The sequence below is a fragment of the Bos taurus genome, chromosome 17 (assembly GCF_002263795.3).
Source record: "Bos taurus isolate L1 Dominette 01449 registration number 42190680 breed Hereford chromosome 17, ARS-UCD2.0, whole genome shotgun sequence".
Taxonomy (NCBI): Eukaryota; Metazoa; Chordata; class Mammalia; order Artiodactyla; family Bovidae; genus Bos; species Bos taurus.
In genome coordinates this window covers 29,949,460-29,962,820 of record NC_037344.1, presented here as the reverse complement: position 1 = coordinate 29,962,820, position 13,361 = coordinate 29,949,460, and the positions used below count along the sequence as shown (strand labels likewise).

The 13,361-nt window shown below is 35.4% G+C and overlaps 1 protein-coding gene across 4 annotated transcripts in view; it reads left to right on the top strand.

Annotated features, from left to right (window-relative positions):
- Nucleotides 1–13,361, top strand: part of INTU (inturned planar cell polarity protein) — a 92,018-nt gene that overhangs the window by 40,147 nt on the left and 38,510 nt on the right. For all 4 annotated transcript variants that reach the window (XM_010813739.3, NM_001205855.1, XM_059876012.1 and 1 more), the window contains exons 4-6: nt 4,970–5,173; nt 9,491–9,609; nt 12,571–12,660. In XM_010813739.3, the coding sequence (XP_010812041.1) occupies nt 4,970–5,173; nt 9,491–9,609; nt 12,571–12,660 (413 nt within the window). The remainder of the gene's footprint in view (nt 1–4,969; nt 5,174–9,490; nt 9,610–12,570; nt 12,661–13,361) is intronic.

The following is a 13,361-nucleotide window of genomic DNA, read 5'->3' as shown; positions in this document are numbered from 1 at the left end:
GAAACTTTGGAGGAATCCAACCCCTTTTCTGGAAGACCAGCCTGTAGAACATTACTTCTTAGGCCTATGAGAGGAAAAAAGGCTTCTTAAAGGAGATGATACTTGAGTAGAATATTTTGACTTTTATTATTTCCTTGTTACACAAAAGTGGTGCTCATATATATTGTGGAAAGATTAGGAAGTAGACAGACACATTTTTTTTAAAGTATTTGTAAATGTTTTTTCTCTCAGAACCCAGAAAGTAACTAGTCAATGTCAGTATTTTAAAGAAGATGGCTGATGTGATCAGATTTGCATTTAGGAATATATCCCTCTGGATGGGACTGGAGATTGGGAAACCAGGTGCTCAGCTTTATGATAGTCCAGAAGAGAGGGGGTTATGGTCTGGGCAAAGGCCTTGGCTGTGGATACGGAGGAGAAGAAGCAGGTGAGAGGTGAAGTAGGTGAGAGGTAAAGTATGCGGGAAGTAAAGAGGACAGTACGCTCTGCAGGAGATAATGGAGTCCACGGTGCCTTCCAGTTTTTCTCTTGAGTAGTCCCGTGATATTGTCCAAAAGAGGAGGATCAGAGAGAATTTGCTGAGCCAAGTGGACTCAATTCCTTCAGACTTTTGACTAAGGACTATTCAGAGCATCTGCCAGACAAAGGAGAAAGGATCAGACACATGGAGAGCAGCGAAGACGTTGTGAGAGACACGCGGACGATGAGGCAGAAGTGAGCCTGGAGTCTGGCTGTGCAGTCCCGCGTGTGGAGAGGCTGGCATGGCAGGCAGCTAATGGGGAAGGGAGCGTTGGCTGGTTTGTTTGGCAGAGGCCAAAGCAACATTGCTTGTTATACGATGTGGAAAGGAGAGGATAATTAAAGCAGCAAGGTTTTGGAAGTGGTGAGTTATAGAGTGCATGTCCTTGGACTTGAGAATAAGGTACAGCATCCCCTGAAGGTGTCGGGGGGTGGAGGGAAGGGAAGAGGAAAGAAAGGCTTGGTAAATTGCACAAATAAGAAAACCTTTTGAGAGAGACAGGAGATGATGAAACTGGTCACAGTTTAATGTCCGTGGAGGAACAATAGAATACCTTTTCTTTAGGAAGCTTCACATAAACTCAACCGAAGAAAACCCTTTTTAAAATGAGAAGTTTCATATAAACTCAAGACAAAACTTTTCTATAAGAAGGTTGATATAAACTATCTTATATTAGATGTTACTCAATAAAAGTTTTTTTTTCCTATAAAACATATGATATCCTTAATATTTACGTATGTCAACCCCTTTTAAAAAATAGTGCTTAACTTTTAATTTGGTTATCTGTCTCACCCTTTTATGGTTTTATCAAAGCAACCAGATTCCCTGACATTTATGGCTACTTAGCATGTATGCTTTTCAAAATATCTTGCTAAAGTGTAATTATCTTTGCATTATGGAGCCGGCTTTACTTGCATCAGAAGAATAGTGGCTAAAGTAGTTCCTTAAAGAATGTTAACGGGTGGTTCTGTGGTGTGTGTCTTCTTTGAGTTTTTCTCATAGTGAGGAGAAAACTTGTTTTCAAGTGTGTGTCTCTTCACCAGCATAACATACCAGTCTTAAATTTTAGGTTGTTGTAGCTGTCTAAAGTAGAATTGGTAAATTTTTATAAATCTACCAGCTAATTTCCTTTGGTCATACCCTATCTTTTGACCTCTCCACCCCTGAGAATCTGAGCTGGAGAAGATGCCCCTCCTGTTCACAAGTCCATTTCTTTCTCTGAGCACCTCTCACAGAGAGACGCTCCATCAGACCCAGCCCGCCTCTGTGACGCCTGCTCCCTGAGGTTGTCACTCATCCCCTGCTTGCTACAGTCAGATTTCTCACCCTCCATTTCACTCATATGACCATCTCCACCCTAGAGCCCAGTGCTGGGGACAGTCTTCACAGCTACCCTCTCTAAGGGTACAAAGTCTGCACTAGAGATTTCCCCAAATTCTAAAGATTTCTCACATTTCCAAGGAACACCACCAAAGACTACCATATATTTTCTTTTGGACATTCCTAAATCCTTATTCTCAGATAAAAGAACACCCTAAGTAACAAGCCATTTTTGCTTCATCAGGTCCTCATTCAAGGATTTAATATATTTATGCTTCTGCATGCTCAGTTGCTCAGTCGTGTCTGACTCTTTGCAAGCCCATGGACTGTAGCCCTCCAGACTCCTAAGTCCATTGAATTATCCAGGCAAGAATACTGGAGTGGGTTGCCATTTTCTTCTCCAATATTTATGCTTATTTTTATATTTTTATTTATATATACATATATTGAGCATTACGTAGAACAGATGCCACCCTCAGAACATAAGTCTTTCAGGCCATGTATTGGTTCCATATCGCTTGTTTGGATCAAAACCACACCAAATATTCTTTTTCCCATCTTTCTAAGGTCATTTCTGAAACAGTGTCTCTTCAGCTTTTCTTCACCTCATCCTTCTTATCCTTATATTAATTTTTCAGATAACTCTTGAGTGTTCCTATATAGGATCTCTAACTTGTTTATATTTTTGTTTAGCTTACTTAATATTCCAACACCTCCCCCACTGCCCAGTTATACTAGTGTTCTACTACCTTTGGGTTTTTTTGGCCATACAGCATGCAGATCTTAATTCCCCAGCCGGGGATTGAACCTGCATACCCCCTGCAGTGGAAGCATGGAGTCTTAACCACTAGACTACCAGGGAAGTCCCTAGCCTTTCTAGATACAGTGTTCTAATACCAAGGGCACATTTTTCAGCATCAAGTTTATAGAACACATTGCAGTTAGTAAGGGTTGATCTTTTCCATTTGGAATATTAAATGTTTTATAACATGAACATTTGGCCTCAGAAAAATTTCATGAGGAACTTCTCCCTTCCTACTGTCTAGCCATGACTTGGTTCATCTTAACTCTGAATATATGCATATTGATGAATTTAGACCTTATGTCCCTTTTCTGCTTGTTAGTAAAATAAATCTGAAACTTATTTTAGAAAGGATGTTTATTTAACTAAATTCACTGTAGGTGTGTGTGTGTGTTAGTCACTCAGTCGTGTCTGACTCTCTGAGACCCCATGGACTGTAGCCTGCCAGGTTCCTCTGTCTATGGAAATTTCCAGGCAAGAATACTGGAGTGGATTTCCATTTCCTTCTCCCGCATTGCAGGCAGACGCTTTACTGTCTGAACCACCTTAGGTAGACAAAGATAACTCAGCGCCCCTGAAATATCAGACAGCTACAGATAAGCAAAATTGAATGCAACCATAGTCACTCTTTGCCAACCAAAAAAGAAAGATATCTAGATAGTTTTTCTTTTGGAAAGTTTTATTCATCGGGTAGATTTATTTCACAGTATAATACTAACAATAGATAGGCTGATGGGATTATGAATTTTTTAAAATAATATGCTTATATTTTTATGAGAATATATATATTTAAGACTCATTTTTTAAAATTACAGTGATATATTAGTATTTATCATATATTTAAAGTTGGCCTTGAAAACAGTACCTCTTTTAATAAGTTATTAAAAATAGGGATAATTACTGCCTTGATAGTAATTTTTAAATGTTTCCTCTCAAAATACAACTTACTGCATATAAACAATTTTATCTGCTTTTAAATATTGAAGAGATTTCTTTTACCCCCAGTTTATTGAGGTTTGATTGACAAATAAAAATTGTATCTGTTTAGATTGTACAGTGTGATGATTTAATATACATATATCATCCAGACTTCTGTATTCTTGGTCAAGCATGAATTTATTTTTTTATTTTTAAAATTTAATTTTAAAAAGTCATTGCACTTTAATGTCTAAATTTAAAATTATATAGATTGTTATGATTAGAATGTCCTGACTTATCTGTATTCTGATAAGATTTTAAACATTAAGAATATTTTGTGCCTATGTAGCTTGTGATGATGTCCTTGCTACACAAAATTAACTATATTTAGTGATGACTTCTTTTAGTCAAGATACACTGGTGCTTCTTCAAGATAAGCAAGTTGTCTTTGGCCAGCTGGCATTTAGACACATATCTCCTTTTTCAAGGAAAGGTAATTGAGAAGTGGAAGCTACCTTTCAACGACTGGAAAATGGCCACATTCTGGAATCTTACCAATCTTATTTGATATCAAGCCATGAAATTAAACTATCTTTATAAGATAGATAATCTTCTTAGGGCCACAGTTCAAGATCCAGCATGTTGATAAGGTTTTGTTCTTGTTAGCCTTTATTTTAAAGGACCACAAAGAATATCTAAGAGAAGAATATTTGAATATCACCATTTGAAAGGAGAGCTAATTTTGGTTGTATGAGGTTGCTTTTAATCCTGAATCTCTTCCTGCCAGTTTCCACAGATGAGTCAGTGCTATTAGTATTTGTAATGTAGTGTTACTCTTTATTACACTGTCAGCTTATACTAACTTTTGTTTTCCCGTGGCATATCTTGTATTTGTTGTCAATATTTCGAATACAATGTGTGTGTGTTAGTCGCTCAGTCCCACTCTTTGTGACCCCATGGACTGTAGTCCATCAGGCTCCTCTGTCCATGGGATTCTCCAGGTAAGAACACTGGAGTGGTTTGCCATTTCCTCCTCAAGGGTATCTTCCTGACCCAGGGATCTAACCCACGTCTTTTATCCTCCTCCATTGGCAAGCAGGTTTTTTACCACTAGCACCATCTGGGAAGTCCCTAAAATACAATGACTATGTTTAAATTAATGAACTTAGGTACAGAGATTTATATGTTCTTACTCAATAAATGTTTGTAATAATATGTACCAGCCATTGTCCTAGGAGCTGGAGATACAAATAAAAATAGAATACACAATTCCTGCCGTCAAGGAGCCCATACTCTACAGTGATTTTTTTATGCATACTGGAGTGAATGTGCATGTACAGAGTCTTCTTTGTGAAAACCACTGCTGATTTTCCCTTGTTATAAAATCAATACATTTTAATTTTTTAAAGGTGAAACTGACATTCGAAAATGCATATGCTATGAAAAAGGAAACAACTCAACCAAGACAGAAAAAGGCACAGTTGAACACAAGTGATCTAGTCAAACTTCTGTGGGGAGAAGAGGTAGAAGGTATCCAGCAGAATATTCTAAACACTCCTCACATCGTTATGTACCTCACGCTACAGCTTGACTCGGAAACATCAAAGGAAGAGGTGAGTGTCTTTTCAAAAGTGCAAAGGGAAAAAGTAAGGACAAGGACGTTTTTGTAGACTTCCAAATGCATGGTAAGTTTCCTCAGCCATTCTGTGTCTTGTGTTTCTGGTATCTCTCTTCCACACAGCAGTCTTCACATTGACAAGCTCAGTGAGCCCATTTATAGAGATTACTAAAATATTTGAATTTGTTTCTCCTTATCTTCTTTTAAAATGTCTATTTGAACTGCTTTTTCCATGATATTTTTTAACCTATACTTGGTTGCTTGTATCATTATTATTCTTGCTGTATGTTCTTATTTCTGTTTTCTTGTGATTACTCTAAATATTTTCTCATGATATTTGTCTTAATAGATTCTAAAGTTAAACACTACCTTAACTCTTTTTCAAAATAATTCAAAGCCCTTAGTACACCTTAACTCAGATTTTCCCCTCTTCACATACATGCTATTATCATCAGTAGTTAAGTGCCATCATTTTTTAAAATTCTACAAATTGAGCATAATTATACTACTGATACTGCTGCTGCTGCTAAGTCGCTTCAGTCGTGTCCGACTCTGTGCGACCCCAGAGACGGCAGCCCAACAGGCTCCCCTGTCCTGGGATTCTCCAGGCAAGAACACTGGAGTGGGTTGCCATTTCCTTCTCCAATGCATGAAAGTGAAAAGTGAAAGTGAAGTCGCTCAGTCGTGTCCGACTCTTTGCGACCCCATGGACTGCAGCCTATCAGGCTCCTCCATCCATGGGGTTTTCCAGGCAAGAGTACTGGAGTGGGGTGCCATCACTGGGGTACTATTTATTATTGTATTTTATATATTATAGAATGTATAAATTATATATCATAAAGTTCATATTTTATGCGTCATATTTCATACAGATGAATCATCTTTAAATTTGCATGTATGTTTACCTTTTTTTAATTCACTATTCTTATCTCACCTTATTTGATTATTTTTCTTCTTCCTAAAACTTATACTTTAGGCATTTCTCTTTCACTGAATTCTTTTTGTTGTTATTTATCTGATGCTGCCTTTTTCACCCTTCTTGAGAGGTAGCTTTGTAATCCTTCCTGTAATACTTCCTTTATAAGTCTTCTTGTGTCGCTAAGAAGATGAAGTCAACACATGGCATTGGTCATGCCAACTAAACAGAAAATTTTTTTCTCTAATCTGTTTGAAGACAGTATTTCTTTGTCTTCTGACTTGCACAGTTGATATTAATTAATGACTCTCCATTATTCCTTTTCAAGAACTGTTGTATTTTCTGTGTTCAGTTTCTTGCTTCTGCTGTGTCCAAACTGCTTTTTAACCTCTCCGTGGTATTTGTTTGTTTAAACAGTCCCATTTTTATTTTGAGAAACTCCTGAAAAGTTTTTAACTAATTTACATGCAAATCTGCTGGACTATTCCTGATAATCACTTGTTGCTTGCTTGTCTTAGTGATTCTTTACTTTCTCTAAGCATCTCATACAGATCTCTTCTCCTGATGGGGACTCTGACTTGTGGTGGCTTACCTTGTTATGTTCTAGGATATCACTGACTAAACTTGCTGCTTGATTTTTATCTTTGGGCGTCCTTTGGTTCTAAATGGGGAATACCTTCCTGCAAGGAGAATTTGCTTCTTCTGCTTCTGTCACTGACCTAGGGCACTTCAGCCTCACCCAAAGGTTTGGGTTTAACATGATGGTCCTAGGCTCAACTCACCTACCTAGCTATTGGCCCAAAGCTCAGTGTCCTGACCAAAGACATTGTATGTATCAGCCCTCAAGACAACCTGCCTCTGTCCTTCTGGCCTCTACTTACCACTCCCAGCCTAGGCCCGAAGGAAGGCTATGGAGAGGATATCATTGGAGACTTCTCTAGTTCTTTTATATTGAGCAGTTCAACAAGTATGTTTTGGCCATGAATCTGGTTGTTTTACAGCACAAGGGTCTCACAGCACCTAGTGTACCATAATGCTTTAAGCAGAAGTGAAATCAAAAAAGTTTTTACCGGGACTTCCCTGGTTAAAACTCTGAACTTCTACTGCAGGGGTGCAGGTTCCATCCCTGGTTGAGGAACTAAGATCCCACGTGTTGCAAGATGCTGCCAAAAAATAAATAATTAAATAATAATTTAAAAAAAAATTAGAAGTTTATACCTAATTTATATTTCTTTCGTTTTGAAATCCTTGCAGTCTATACTGTCAATGACAAGTCCATTTTTATTCAAAGTGTATATTTCCTTGTGTTGCTTTTTCATATGTCAGAATTTAGCCAATAACTGAACCAGAAAGGAAGGAATTTACTTACACATATTTTTATAATTTGCTGTGCTCTGAAGAATACATGGAGACCTAGAGGTGATAATTCTAATTTCTTGCACATATTACTAGCCCCTTGCATCTTTAGAACAAATGAGAAATTTAACTATGTATTAAATAAAACACACAGCACATTTCTGAGCTGGTAGCACCCTGCATCTTTCAAGGTTGTCTTGGAGTAGGATAGTGCTGAGGCCTTTTGTCATCCTCGCCTTTCTTTCCATGGGAAAGTGTGTCGATGTTTCTCTAATGAACAGGTTTCGGTCTGTTGACAGCCCTGTATCAACACTGTCATTAGGAGAGGCTTTTTATTCTTACTGAACAGAGTGGAAGCTGCTGCAAATACATGCTACTAACAAGTGCTTTAAAACGCAGCTAATTAAGTTGGTTAGGAGCTGTGGCGGTTGCCAGGTCTTGAATAGTGAGGCTTTGTGGGCTGGTTGCTGCAGAGGTTGAAGCAGAGACTTTCTCAAATGACCTTTGTATTCTGGTATTACTTATTTTACAATTAAATGTCATAGGGTCATTTTGTTTTCATGAGTTACATATTTAATACCAGCTTGTTTTCTTCAAGTTACAAGATTTGGACTTAAAAAAAAAAAAAACTAATCGAAGACTATATGGTTATTTGTTTAAAGTGGTGTTGGGTATTTGGCTAAATACTGTAAATTTGTTTGCCAGTTAAGGTTCAAATTTATTAAATGGACATAACAGAAGATCTTAACGGGTGTTTGACTTAATTTCTAGAGATAAAATGTTTTGTGATTACTTTTACACTAGAAATACTACCAGAAATTCAGGTTATTAAGCAGGCTGTATTTAGCGCACATCTTCCATAGCAGTTTGCATATATTAAATGTGCTTGGTAAGTATAAAAAACAGATGTGTCCAGTTTGTTATTATTTATGTTTTATCCTAATATGGAAGTTGCTAAGATGGACTCCAAGCCACATAATTGTTTCTTTTAAAGAGAGTCGAAAGCAAAGTGTAGAACACTCTTTAGAGAGAGAACAAAAGAAAAGATACAGCATTTTAAAAGTTTGAGTTTCAATCATGGTTATATTAATATTTAAGAATATTGTCATTGAATATCATAAGTGGAAATTACTCTGAATTCTCTATGGTTTCTATCTAGAAATTTTTATTTTGCTTGCTTCTAATTTGTTATAGAGAAAAATAGCATTTTGTTTTAAGTAACAGCAAAAAAGTGAGGTACAGATTGAGTCATCTCTTCATGGAAAAGTACTAACAATGCACATCCTGGTTTTGAAATTTATTTAATTTTATGAAAATATTTGGTCCTGGGAATATACTCTTCTTGAAAACAGAAAACTATTAAGCATTTTTTGAATAGTCCTATGGATTTAGTATTTTCCATAATTTAAAATGTCCCTTTTAAAGGTTGAATTCAAATTAATTTATGACGGGCAAATGCTTTCAAGTTGAAACAGAAGATTTTATAGTATCGTTAATACTTCTTTCTTCTTATCTGCATGACTTAAATTTTGTATTGTCACTTTGTAAGTTTAATTACAGCTTTGTGTTTAAATAAAAATTTTATGTTTTACCAAAGATGAAGCTCATCTTTTAAAAGTCGGTAATGAAAGTAATTAAAGACTCCTTAAAGTTTCATTTAGTGTCTGTGTGCCTATGTAACCATAGGAGATAAGAATATCTATATAATGAAATATAAATGTTAGTATTTAAATATATTGTAAAGGAGATTAATATTTGAAGCATTGCTGGTAATTGGTTTTAGCTATTCCAACTAATCAGTATTCTACTCAGCATATATAGCATGACCAATTTTGATAGTCTAACTTACTTTAAATGTGTATATGTGTTAAAATTCCAGGCATACTTTTCTTCTTATATTTGCATAAAACTCCCACTGAAGCTGAAAGGAGTCATTTTTGTTTGTTTTTTCCTTAATTCGAAGTCTATACTTGGCATGAAAAAAATTATTGTTGGAAAATTTCAGAGGGATTGATATTTCTGTTTCTTTTCATTTAACAGCAGGAAATCCTTTATCATTATCCAGTTTCTGAGGCATCTCAGAAACTCCAGAGTGTGAGAGGGATATTTCTCACACTCTGTGACATGTTGGAAAATGTAACTGGGACACAAGTTACGAGGTAATAATTGACTTTTGTTTAGCTTTAATTCTCTTTCTTTCAAGTTCTTTTTACCTTGGTTCTGACAAAACACTAATGCAGGTATCTGTTATACAAATATGTTTGTATCTATAATGGAAATATTTATATGGCAGGTATGATATCTGTGGATAATTTCTTTCTCACCTCAGTTGTTTCTACTACTCATCTGTTGAAAATTATATGCTCAGTACAGCTGTAGATCTGGGTGTTTGGGCACACTTTACATAACAAAATTAGACTAATGACCTGCATTTTAGAATTTTTTCATAAATGTGATCTCTATTAAGCATGGCATTATGATGAGTTTTGGCTTTTTAATGATTGTATCTTGATTATTAACTTGAGCTTGACAATAGCTTTGTGTTTGGTAAGGATGACTGAATACAAATTTTTCATATAGTTCAAAATGTTTTGTTCTTAAAACAATGGTAGAAAAACACACAATATACCTACACTTTAGAAAAGAGTATTCAGAAGGTGATATCATCTATAATATTTCCTGACTTTGAAATTGTATAGTTAACTTATGGAAAGAGGGGGTTCAAAGTTTTTGAGTTTTGTTTTTGTTTTTGTTTTTTTTTCATAAAATAGATATACAGATTATAAACTATTTTTCTTGATATTTCAGCAGTTTGAACTTTACCAAAAAAATGTTTATCTCAAATTTTATGAGCCTTTCAATACTGATACAATATCAAGTTGGATTTTCTACGCTTTAGCTTTTCTTTTCCCATCTTCTGATTAAAATGACACCTTTAGGATTTTATTCTTTATTGAAGTATATTATTGGTTTACAATGTGTTAATTTCAGGTATACAGCACAGTGTACACACACACACACATCCTTTTTCAGATTCTTTTCCCTTTGTAATAGGTAATTATAAAATATTGAGTATAGTTTCCTGTGCTATACAGTAGGTCTTTGTCTAGGATCTTAATAGATAGGATCTGCAAGCTAACAGGAAGAATTTTTTGTTTTTCTAAATGACAGTGATATTTAACTCTGGGACTATATACACTATATACATATAGTGTATATATAAAAGATTATTTCATTACAGAATGCTAGTAACTGAGGCTCCATTTAGAATATATTCACATTTATAAACCTGGAGGAGGGCATGGCAACCCACTCCAGTATTCTTGCCTGGAGAATCCCCATGGAGCCTGGCGGGCTGCAGTCCACGGGGTCACAAAGAGTTGGACGCAACTGAGCGACTTAGTACAGCACACACATTCATAAAAGCATGTCATAGGCATTTACATTTTTTTTAATAGTTTTATTGAGATATGGTTCATACATCATCCAATTCACCCACTTAAAGTATACAGTTGGATGGTTTTTGGTATTTGCAGATGATGTGAAACCATCACCAGAGCCAGTTTTAGAACATTTTTATTATCTGAAAGAAGAACTCTGTACCTTTCAGCAGTTCACTCACCTACCTACCCCCAAGCCCTAAGCACCCACTAATCTACTTTTTGTCTCTCTAGATTTCCCTATTCTGGACATTTTGTAAGAAAGAAATTGAAGTATGTCATTATTTGTGACTAGCTTCCTTCTCTTAACATGTTTTTAAGGTGCAGGCCTCATTTCTAATCTTTTTAGTAAGAAGATGTGTTTTAAGTTTCTCGATGTGGATTTTATTTTTCTAGATACTTTAGATCTTTGATATTTAGATATTTGTTAGATAAGATGTGGATTAGACATGTGGAGGAAGCAGCTTCCCTGGTGGTTCAGCAGTAAAGAATCTGCCTGCCAATGTAGGAGATGCAAGTTCAATCACTGGGTTGGGAAGATCCCTTAGAAAAGGAACTGGCAACCCATTCCAGTATTCTTACCTGGGAAATCCTATACACAGAGGAGCCTGGCAGGCTACAGTCCATGGGTTGCAAGAGTTGGACATGACTTAGCAACTAAACCATCATCAGATGTGGAAAACTAAATATATATAGGAAAAACTTTTTTGAAAGAGTATGAAGATTATTATTTCAGGGATGCCTTAGCAACATGTGTCTTTTGTTGCATACAGTTTTAAAACTATAGTAAAATTAATTATGACTATAATCTAATATTTGTCTAAAAGTACATGCATTTTTAAAACTTTATTAAGGCAAAACTAATATCCTTTTTAAAATCTCATATACTCATCTACTATATTATAGAAAGTACACTATGTCCTGGGACTCAATAGATAAAGATTGATGGGCGTATTTTAATTTCAAAGAAAACACCTTCTCACCACCTCCCCACACTATAAGATTGAATCGTATTATGTATCCATAGTTTATTGTTGTATCTCTCTTTAGAACACATTGTTTTCTAAATTAATTGAAATATAATTGAAGTACAGTAAATGGCACATACATAAACTGTGTAATTTGATTGTTTTTGACATTGGTATAGACCCTGAAACCATCACCATCATGAATATATCTATCACTCCAAATGTTTCCTTGAGAATACGTTTAAATCTGACAACATTTTGGTTACTTATTTACGTGTTCCATACTAACTGATCATGTTTTGAGCCTGGGACTACATCTTACTTCTTTGTAATCTCTTTTAGTAAATTAGGTTCATAAATAGATAATCAGTAAAAATTTGTTAACACACTGAGATGGAAGCTTTCTTCTTTAAAAAATGTGTATATAGTCAATTAATGTTAGCAGAAGAGTTTCAATAGTTTTTTGCTATAATGAGTCTTTTGTTTGACCAGGTTATTGTGAGCTTTTTGAAGTATGTATTTTAGAATACGTTTATGTTGTACAATTCCTTGCCTTTTCTGTGTGGCAATTAGGTATATGCCAAGAAACTTGCTTATTAAGCATGCAGTTCTTAAATCATAACCATATGTAATCTTTTCTAAATGACTGTTTATAATTTTATGATATTTAAAGATATTCTTAATTTCATTTTGACTCTGTTTTTTTCCTTAGCTCATCCCTTCTTTTAAATAGAAAACAAATTCATATAGCTTATTGGAAAGAAACTGACAAGCTGTTGTTAATTGGCCTGCCTGCCGAGGAGTAAGTTGGGATTTTTGTTTACCTTAAATTCGTTTCTAAAATACTGCTGATAAAGTCTGTTTCATTAAAATGATGACACTTTGGTCAAAAGGTCAATTCAGGAAGTTTTACAATTGAAAGGTTTGCTGCACTGGTTTAATAGCTACCTGTGTTCATTTGGTGTGAAGATTGCAGAAAGGCACCAGGACAGCCCACCTAGATTAATCAGAAAGGCTGTCAATACCGTTTCCTCTAAGATGCGACCAGTACAGAGGTGGCTGAGATCAGCTTGTCCTCTGCTCAGACTTTTGACAGTATCATGGTTTGGATTTTGCATATTTACAGTTTTTATTCCTTTTCCTGTTGGTGATTTTGAAGAAGTAAAGGTCAGCAGAAAGATGTTTTGCCTTGATGTTGAGCATCTTTGACCAAATAATGAATTTTTAACTTTAAAGTGATTTCTTTAATGGTATGTCTTATCATGGTCCCCTTCTTAACTTTTTTGTAAGTATTTTGAAATATATCTTATTTTACTATTAATAGTTGGCTATAAGAATGGGCTGACATTTATCTATATATGTATTAGAAGTGAGTTACTAAATCCAGCCCACACTCAAAGGCAACAGTATCAAACAATGTGTGGACTTGTTTTAACACCACAAACAGGAACTCCAAAGGAGGCTGCAGTGAAAAATATTATAATGATTGTGTTTTAAAAGGGT